Raw genomic sequence first — 10,283 nt, forward strand, 5'->3', positions numbered from 1 at the left:
CAGTTCTGTGTGCGCCTGTGAGTAAAGCCACCCTGCGTTCTGCCTACCTTTGAGTGAGGTCACACGAGGAATTCCCAAATGGCTTAAGAGTTCCCCGAAATGAAACAAACCACGAAGCTCTCGGTCTCCTCTAGCAAGACAGCCCGGAAGTTTCCAAGCGGTCGCTCTCGGGAAGCTCTTGTCACGTTCATTTGTTTGCAGTGCGAAGAATCTGTCACTAGAATATTGGGAAGGGAGGTGATTTTCCCAGTGAATCTCATTCGGGGTGGGAGGCGGGTCCGAAGCGACAAGGAGCACCATTATCCTAAGGAGAGTTAACCCAGCCTGAGCCCATTCATTTCAATAGGTTTAGACTGGAGTAACTCTCTTTAGGGTTGCACTGAAAAGTTATTTGCCTTTCTGTTCTCTGATGTGTGAGTAATGAGAAGAAGGAACGAAGATCTACTTCGCTTCTGATTTATATCGATTGCCTTGAAATAAAGATTGTAAATTACTTTGGCCATTTATGCACGGGAGGTTTTGGCTTGGATTTGCCGCTCTCTAGATGCACATTTTCCCCATCCGAGTTCTCAAAACTCTGCATGGGGGCTTATTGTTGAGTTTTGAGAATTTAGATGGGGGAAATGTGCATCTAAAGGGTGGCGAATCCAAGGCAAAACCTCCCGTGCATAAATGGCCAGTGTTTCTTACTGAACTCTGTCCTGGTATATTTTGCCTTCACATCGGCCGAAATCAGCAATAACGAATATTTATGCACAGGGGTCCTGATCGCCCTGGGAAATAGGATCACGCGGTCGCCCGGCAGGTGATGAGTTTCCCCCTAAAATGCGAGTCGCTCTCTTTTCAGCGCGTTCAGGAGGGTTTCAAAACGGTACCGGGGGTCTGCTTGGCCAAAGCGCTGTCAAAAGGAAGGTTCTGGCGGGTTAAAGGTCCTCTTTCGATGGTTTTTCAGGCGACGCGGCCATTAGATTGCTATGGCCAGGCCAGGCATAGCGCGGCTGAAATGCTGAGCATGGAAGGGGGGATGTTTGTTCCTTCCATTCATTTCTATACTTATGCTTCATGTTATTACAAGCTGGGAATCGCCCTTTAAATGTGGCAGGAAAGAAGCTGGAGCGGTTCGAGAGCTTTGCAGGAGCTCAATGCGCAAAAAAAACTTGAATGCGAATGGCCGAAATTTGATGCTACTGTTGGAGCTACCAGTAAAGAGTTTGAAAGGCGATGGCCTTGGCCCAGCAGGGAATGAACTCAAGGTGCCATCCTAAAAAGTCGCACCCTCCCAAACCCGTCGCAGGCAACGATTTGAGAAGAGCGTGTCTCTGTTTAGGATCGTGCGCTAACTCGGTGGCATCCTAGTCCCTTTCATTTCGTTTGCCTTTCTCTGGGCTACGACAAAATTAGAAACTCTCGATCGCTTTTCTTTCGCTTCTAGACTGCGACACCTCGATCACTTTGGGCAGCTGCGGAACATACAACCCAGCCGAAGGCAAAGGCTTGATGTCAACGAGAAAATTACATTCCCTCTCGAAGTCAACGGGACTCTGAAATGCCTAACGGTTATCTAAATTGAGCCCCTGGGGTTATAAATCATCCGGTTAATAGGCAATGACTGGATCCCTCTATTTCTTTGCGTTTGCCATCAAACCAACTTTTTTATTGTTTCTGTGTTTGTTTTGCCGGGTATATAGTTTCTTTCTTTGTACCGCACGCCTTCTGTCTTCTTCCCTTTCCAAGGTTTGTTTCTGTGGGTATTCTCCGCTTGAAGACTATATAATCTTGTCCATCATTCTTTGTCAATCTGAATGACTGAAAGCAATTAATATTTCCTGAGCCAGGGTCATTGAAATGAAAGGAAAGCGGTTTTCCCCTCTAGTGACTTCCGGAATAGTCCGGGAACCACTAGGTTATGCGCATTTCCATCTTCTGTAGTCAACTGCACCACCAAAATATGTGTTTCTGTTAATGTTCGTGCCCTTTAAGAAATGCAACCTGGGTGAATCGAAGGGGGATTTGCTGGGAAATCCTAAACAGATCGACACCTTTTTATACCCATTGACTTTAAGAGACCACAGACATTTATGCACGGGAGATTTTGGCTTGTATTTGCCGCTCTCTAGGTGCACATTTTACCCATCCGAATTCCCAAAACTCTGCATGGGGGCTGATTTTTGAGTTTTGAGAATTTGGTTGGGAAATGTGCATCTAGAGAGCAGCAAATCCAAGGCAAAACCCCCCATGCATAAATGGCCCTAGAAGGGTGCGATCCTGTTTAGGATCTCATTGTTGGTCTTTTTTCTGTGAGCCGAAGACTAGACGCTATCACAAGTAAAACCTACAGAGGCCTTTACTGGCAAAGGAAAACCTAATCCGACGCACACAGGCCGAAGTAAAAAAAAAATCCTGCTTACATCGGCGGGAGGTCATCTATACACAATTTTCATTGCCTGCACTAAAGGAGATGAAGGTTTCTGAAAATCAGCGTATTTGAAAAGGACAAGAACGGCAGCAATTTAAAGCATTCTCGAAAATATCCCGTGGATTTCAACGGAGATCCAAAGACGTCCAAGAAAGGCCCCTTAACGCTTCGCCTTGCCTGCTGTCGGGCGATTCTCAGCCTGCCGGATGATCGCTCGACTCCGAGGCTTCCTTTGTGAGCCCCCTCCAGGGACAACCCACGAACAGCCGACTGGTTTAAAATCCAGCTCCGCCCGGAGAGCGCTTCCCCAGCACATCTGAACGGGGGTTACACCGACCCGAATTTCATTTTAATCAGCTTTTTAAAATTATTATTTGCATCCACTGCTGATTAACCAGGAGAAAATATGTCTCCTCCCTTTCATTATTCTTGGGGGTGGTGGGAGAGAAGAACAGCGGCGATTGCCTCTGGGCCTTTATTCTATAGAAGAAGACCGAAAGCCTCAAATCCCAAGAAGGGCTTGAAGGATCTCTCAGAGGATCTTTTGGAAAACTTGTCATGATCCCATCCCACTTCTGCAGGGAAAGATCTCGTTTAGAAGGACCCTTCACTATGGCCATTTATGCATGGGAGGTTTTGCCATAGATTTACCTCTCTATAGATGCACATTTCCCCCATCTGAATTCTCAAATTAAAAAAAAAACAAGCCCCCATGCAGAGTTTTGAGAATTCGGATGGGGAAAATGTGCATCTATAGGGAGGCAAATCCATGGCAAAACCTCCCATGCATAAATGGCCTATATTAGGCTGCTGGAGACGTTGAGCCGGACGGATCCTGCCCACGGGTTTACGCTCAGATCCCTGAGGAGGGTTGCCAGGCAGGCTTTGAGCGACAGCCTAGATGGAGAGGGGAGGATGGGGGGGGGGAGGGAACTAGGAACGCACCAAGGAGGAGAGGAGCCGCGGCAAGACTTGGGTGCCAGCCCTTGAGGGGCCCCCTCACCTTCTCTGCACCCCCCCCCTTTCTGCGCTGGGCCCCGCTGTTGGATTGCACTGGAAATCCCAGGAGGGCAGAGCGACTGTCAGGGAAGCAACAGGCTGCGGGGGGGGGGTCTTCCTTCCACCGAGGGAGTCCTTCGGCTTGGGGGCCGCGCCGCTCGCCCGCTGTCCAGGCTGGGGCAGGGAGGAATCCGCGCTCTGGCGGAGGTGTTGACACACACAACAATGCTGCGACACCTGCGGAAGGAAATGCCTGGCCCGGGGGGGGGGGAGCAGCCCCGGCCGGCCTGGGTGGCCAGGGGAAGGAACTGGCCCCGGCCGGCTCAGGCCAGCGACCTCAAAGGAGCAAGCGCCCCGGAGCCTCGCCGCAGGCGACCCTCAGGGTTTCCGCCGGGCCCTGGAGCGGGGCTCCTTCTCAGCCGGGGGCAGGCCCAGACTGGCGCTGGAGGAGGCCCAGAGAGAGGGGAGCAAGCCCCAGTGCTTTACTCGAGAACAACCCGGAGGATCCTTCCGAGCCTTACTCGGAAGTAAGAGCCCCGAGTGCAGGCACACCTCCATCCTGCTCCGCGGGATTCGGTCTGGGCAAACCCTCGGAGGGTGCTTGCCCAGGCCCATTTGCTGGCGAGTCTCCGCTCGAGCTCTGAAGCTGGGGTGGGGGGGCTTGGCCGCTTCTTCGTCGGAATAGGCTGGAGGTTTCGGGGCGGGGGTCGCGGAGCTCAAGCAGGAAAAGATCGCGGAGCTCAGAGCCGTGAAAACCAGCGAAGCGTTTCCAGTGACCTTAGGAAGATTTGAGACGGGTCGCCGTTGACACGCCTTGCATGCAAACCGAAGGGACGTGCGATTTTCCAACATGCGTTGCTGCTTCGAGCGCGGAGCCCCGGGCGCTTTTCATTGCGAAGTCGGCTCAGATCAAAACACGTGTGTGTGTTCAGTGCCGTCAAGTCGCTTCTGACTCATGGCGACCCTATGAATCAAAGTCCTCCAAAAAGTCCTATCTTTGACAGCCTTGCTCAGGTCTTGTAAATTGAGGGCTGTGGCTTCCTTTATTGAGTCCATCCAACTCCTGTTGGGTGTTCCTCTTTTCCTGCTGCCCTCCACTTTTCCTATCATGATGGTCTTTTCAAGTCACTCCTCTTCTCATAATGTGACAGAAATACAACAGCCTCAATTTAGCCATTTTAGCTTCTAGGGTCAATACATACAGATCAATACTTACGGGGATGCAAACCTCATTCTGAAAGTTCTTGTAAAGCTTGGCCATTTATGCACGGGAGGTTTTGCCTTGGGGCTGCCGCTCTCTAGCTGCACATTTTCCCCATCCGAATTCTCAAAAAATTAAGCCCCCCATGCAGAGTTCTGAGAACTCGGATGGGGAAAATGTGCAGCTGGAGAGCGGCAGCCCCAAGGCAAAACCTCCCGTGCATAAATGGCCTTTGCCTCTAGGCCACAAAACGCTCCCGGTGCGACGGGCTCAGATACGCCTCCGGGTAGTTCAAAACACCCGGTCTTCCCGGTCATGTTAGGACAACTCCGGATTACTCTTTCATAACAACCCGATGTCAGAATTATAGCTTGTGGCTGCACGCCTCTCAAACCCGGCGACTCTCGAAAGAGAAGGCACATTTTCCTGCAAATATTCCACATATCAAATCTGCTCGTTAAAATAGCCTTCTTTCATTGCTTCAGACCTCAGCATGCTTACTTGAAGGTCAATCCCAATGACACCGATGAGTTTACTTGTAAGTAAACTCGCTGGGCTTGGCCGACGCAGTTCTTGAAATTGGTGTTTTTACATATCTGATATGGACATCATGTATTTGAATTTGTGGTTTGTTTTTAAACTGCGATAACTAATCTACAGGCACAGGAAAATCAGTTTCACTGAAAATGGGTGAACCTTCAAGGTAAATATGTTTTGGAGTGCTTTTAGATCACACTAACCTGCAGGTTTTCCCACCACCTCTATGCTAAACACATTTAAATTGGAAACTACAAAGAAAAGTGATTGTGCTGTGAGTAAAATAATGTGTTCTCCCTCCACAGAAAACCGTCCTTTCACAAATCAATGTGTGTGTGTGTGTGTGATGATGATGATGATGATTTGAAAACTGAGAATATCCAGTGCAAGTCAGGCCGATTGACATCAAGGGCGCGTGCTTAACGTGTTTATATTAAAAGCGCAAACATTCGGCTGTGAAGCTATACACAACAAAGCTCACATTACTAAATAATCGCGATTCCAGGGCCTAATTCCTTGTTCGTGAAAGAATCATCCGCAATTAAGTGACAAAAACAGCCACTTTTTTGGTTGTTTAAGGGATAGCTAAGAATGGTCTAGAAAGTATTACACTTCCTCTGCTCCTCAAAACCTCCTGAGCGAAGTGTAGGTGAGAACCGGTCTGGCAGTTTCCAGTTTCTTCCCAAAGTGGGGCAAGCTTATAACTGCCAGGCTAGGTGGGGGCATGTACATTATGAAACACAAGCCCCGGACCCAGATCCCCTTCCCACCGACCCCTGCCGAGCAGGCGAGCACGTCTACTGGTTAAAGCAGAGGGTTTGTCCTTCCGTGATAAGGCTGTCGGGATCGAGACGAGCGGTTGTTTACAGGTCGTGCAGAACCAGGGAAATGGCCCACCTCGACGGGGGAAGCTTCGGAAAGCAGAGGCCCAGCAGCGCCTTGGCTTTTGTCCAGCGCCTTGCGAAGACCGCTCTCTCAAGGCCGGCCTCAGGGTGGGATTCACCAGGGGGGACTTCAGCACCTGAAAGCTTGTGGGGGGGAAGTTACTGTAGCAGGGGCAGAGAACATCCCGATTAGCGCGGGGAAACGCTCCGTATCTTCTCCTAACCGGTACTTTCGTTTAGGATCCGCACAGAAAACATCTCCGTATGATCCCACACACACACACACACACACACGCCCCACTGCCTTTACTCCCACTTCAGCGGGCGGCTTTGAAGCCCAGAGATAAACAGATGTTACCTGGATGACATATTTTGCAAAACATTTGGACTGGAGAAAGCAAGCCGGCGAAAAGCGAGAGGTTTGCTTTTCCAGAGTGAATCGGGTTGCATGAACCGAGCCACCTCTACCAAATGGTATACTGGGGGCAAGTTTTATACACACACGGGTCTGGGAAAGAAACGTATTGGACAGCCCTGCTGCCAAGGATGACAAACAGAAATCGTCCCTGGGTATTAATTAGGTGTAAAAATATCGTCTGTCGCTCCCCCTTCACTCCTGTTGATTCCAACCCTTTGCAACGTACGGCTTCGGATTCTGAGTGCCCTTGGCCAGCCCAGGAGCCACGAAGCATGGACAGAGTTGCGGCCAGCTCATGCGACCTGCTTGGGCTGACAACCCGCAAGCTGCCCTTTCTCCAACCACTTCCTCCGCAGCAGGCTTCCCGGTGACTGCGGCCGCGTTGGCGGGCCGTCTTCCTCGGGCGGTTATTTCAGGCTTCCATCGCCGCGCCCCGGGGATCCCGCGCCTCCTCGGAGGAGATGACAAACTCGCATCCGTTTGCAACGGGCAGGGCGACGGCTCTTTCCCCTAGCAGGCTGCTTCGCGCAGCAGAGCTTCGGGAAAGGAGCGGGGATTTCCGCGCGGTTCGCCATCGGAGACTTCCCACCCCACCTCCCCTCTTTTTGCACCGGGACCCCCTTTGGCTGAACCGGCTGCTTTCCTCCTAAGGGTGGACTTGTGCAATGTGACTTTGCCATGAACTCGCCCGTGCCCAGCTGGCTCCCAGCCTGGGGGTGGGGTGGGGTGGGGGTGGGTGCGGGGGGGGGGGAGAGAGAGAAAGAGAGAGGCAGAGAGAGCGCGCAAGCGATCCTGACGAAAGCGGAACTCGCCGGAGCCCATACAAATCAGAAAAGAGCCAGTCCCGAAGAGCCGTGAGTGGATATCTGAGCCTGCTGATCAGAGACGACGCTGGGCTGGCTGCCTCTTGAAAGAGAGGGAGAGAGAAAGGGGGGGGGAGAGAGGCCGAGAAGCCCACCAGGCACAGGCGCGGCTTAAAGCGGGCAGGCGAGAGCGGCACTTGGAGCAGATCCTCCGCCGAGATCTTGGGGGAGCCGCCGCCGCGATCCAGGGGTGGGCGGGGATCCCCTCGGAGACCAGGGACACCCCTGCGAGGGCTGCAGCAGCGGCAGCAGCGGCAGCAGGTGGCGGGGCCATGATGGCCACGGGCTACCCAGACCCCCCTGCCGAGGACACGGGGTCCCTGCTGCGCGCCTCCGAGGAGCCCGGCGGCCCGGGCGGCGAGGCGGGGGCGCCGGGCGCGGCGAGCCCGGCTCCGGGCAAGGCTGCTGCTGCTGCCGGCGGCGGAGGCGGAGGCGGCGCCCCCCCGCCGGCGCCGGAGAAGGGCGACCCCTCGCAGAAGCCGCCCTACTCGTACGTGGCGCTGATCGCCATGGCCATCCGCGAGAGCGCCGAGAAGCGGCTGACGCTGTCGGGCATCTACCAGTACATCGTGGGCCGCTTCCCCTTCTACGAGAAGAACAAGAAGGGCTGGCAGAACTCCATCCGCCACAACCTGAGCCTCAACGAGTGCTTCATCAAGGTGCCGCGAGAGGGCGGCGGGGAGCGCAAAGGCAACTACTGGACGCTCGACCCGGCCTGCGAGGACATGTTCGAGAAGGGCAACTACCGCCGCCGCCGCCGCATGAAGCGCCCCTTCCGCCCGCCCGCCGCCCACTTCCAGCCGGGCAAGGGCCTCTTCGCCGCCGCCGCCGCCGAGGCCGGCTACGGCTACCTCGCCGCGCCGCCCGCCAAGTACCTGCCGGCGCCCTTCCTCAACGCCGCCTCCTGGTCGCTGGCCCAGGCGGCGCCGACCGCCCAGCCCCAGCCGCCCGCCGCCTACGCCGCCTGCCAGATGGAGGCCGGCGCGGGTGGCGGCGGCGGCGCGGGAGGCGCCAACGGCCCCGCCAGCCCGCCCAAGGCCGCAGGCCTCGCGCCGGGGCCTGGCGCGGCCTACGGGCCCTACTCGCGCCTGCCCGCCGTGGTGAACTCCTACAACGGCGTGGGACACCCCCACCACCCGCACCCGCACCCGCACGCCCTCCACCACCACCACCACCACCACCCGCACGCCCACCACCACCACCACCACCACGCCGCCCAGCAGCTGGGCGCCGCCGCCGTGGCCGCCGCCGCCGCCGCCTCGGCCGGCAGCCCCGCGCCTCAGGCGGCGCCCAACGGCGCGGCCGGCCTGCAGTTCGCCTGCGCGCGCCAGCCGCCCGAGCTGGCCATGATGCACTGCTCCTACTGGGACCACGAGGGCAAGCACGGCGCCCTGCACGCCCGCATTGACATCTGAGGTCCTGCGCGCCCCTGCCGCCGCCGCCCCTGCTGCAGGCCGGGGGCTCGCCCGCCGGACCTCCAGGCCACTTTCGGTGCCAAACAGAGAGGGGAACCCTCGCCAAACCCCTCTCTCTCTCTCTCTCTAGAGACACATGCATATCTATATGTACCCTATATATAGATAGATCTTGGCGACGTGTCTAAAGCTGTATTCCGGGTGTGCGTGAAGGCAGCGTAAGTGCAGAGAATTTTCCTCTTCGCTCCTCTCCCCCCCACACCCCAAATATTATTATTTTTTTTGCTCTTCAGCGGCCTCGCTTTTCTGGTTGTAGACAGCGCGGACTTTGCATTAAAACACGCGCGCGCACCAGACGGGGCCGTTTCTTGCAATGGACCCTCTGCTGCAGAAGTCGAGGTGGCCGCAGAGAGTTTTCCTTCCACCGGAGGGGTTTTCAGTCCGGGACGCCGGTCGCTTTCCATTCTGTGAACGTCAGAGGAGGGGAGGTGGAGGAATCACTATGGGTTTATGCACGGGAGGTTTTGCCTTCGACTTGCTGCACTCTAGATTGCACGTTTTCCCTGGAGGCTTATTGAGTTTTGCGAATTTGGATGTGCTTCTAGAGAGCGGCAAATCCAAGGCAAAACCTCCCGGGCATAAATGGCCATACCAATAACAGAAGGGAAAACTCCAGTTCTATCAGAACAGGATGATAACTTGACAAAGGGATGTCTTTTTATTGCTACCAGTTCAAGTGTTGCGCAGTGCAAACCTGATCATGTTCCTTCAGAAGTAAGTCCTATGGAGTTCAGTGGGGTTTACTCCCTAGTAAGTGTGCTTAAGACCACTGCATTAGTTGGTTAGATCATTTTTTTTATTGATTAGACACGTTTTCGTCTGTATCGATGGCTATTGATGCAGAGGTAAACTGGACAGATCGATAATGTGATCCAAAGACTGGACAATCTAAAGTGCTCCAATGAAGGGCACCAATCCTGAAAAGGCCAGAATTGTTTACTTGGAAATAAGCCCCATTAAAATCGATGGGACTTGCCCACAAAATTAAGTCATTTGGTTGGATTGTCCAGTATTTAGGTTCCATTTTCAAGAGGATTTAAGCAAGCCTGCGCATTTTTACAAGCATTGACATTTCTGAGTCAGGATTGTCTAATATCTTAAACACAACACAAGTCAAACCAAAGGCGTAAAACCAGCTAATTTCAGTGGCATTTTTTTCCTAAGTAATTTAGATATTTGACAGACCAATCCTAAACAGGTCTACTTACAATCCTATTCATGTCAATGGGGCTTACTCCCCAAAAATATCTTTAGGATTGTGCTGTTAAATACACTTTTGTGGAGACAAATTCCAGGTAAAACGGTGGAAATTAAATTCCCACACAGAGTGAATTTATAGGGGACCAAAGAGGGTGGCTTCTTGTCAGTTTAATGCTCAAGCTAAATCTAGGTGCTGTACCATCGGGTTCAAGGGGTTTTTTTGTCTACTTTTAGATCTGGGTGCGGATATTTAAATGGAAGCGCTACGTTTTGAAAACTAATCTGCCTTT

General features: G+C 53.6%; 1 protein-coding gene across 1 annotated transcript; it reads left to right on the forward strand.

The window, feature by feature from the left end:
- Positions 1-7,590: 7,590 nt before the first annotated feature.
- Positions 7,591-8,733, forward strand: FOXL2 (forkhead box L2). Its single transcript, XM_056850047.1, has one exon. The coding sequence runs from the start codon at positions 7,591-7,593 to the stop codon at positions 8,731-8,733; it is 1,143 nt and encodes a 380-aa protein (XP_056706025.1).
- The last annotated feature ends 1,550 nt before the right edge of the window (positions 8,734-10,283 follow it).

This window comes from Euleptes europaea, chromosome 5 (assembly GCF_029931775.1).
Source record: "Euleptes europaea isolate rEulEur1 chromosome 5, rEulEur1.hap1, whole genome shotgun sequence".
Lineage (NCBI taxonomy): Eukaryota > Metazoa > Chordata > Lepidosauria > Squamata > Sphaerodactylidae > Euleptes > Euleptes europaea.

What these genes read in the sequence shown, in the direction of transcription:
- FOXL2 (XM_056850047.1), top strand. Translation starts at nt 7,591, where the DNA reads ATGATGGCCACGGGCTACCCAGACCCCCCTGCCGAGGACACGGGGTCC.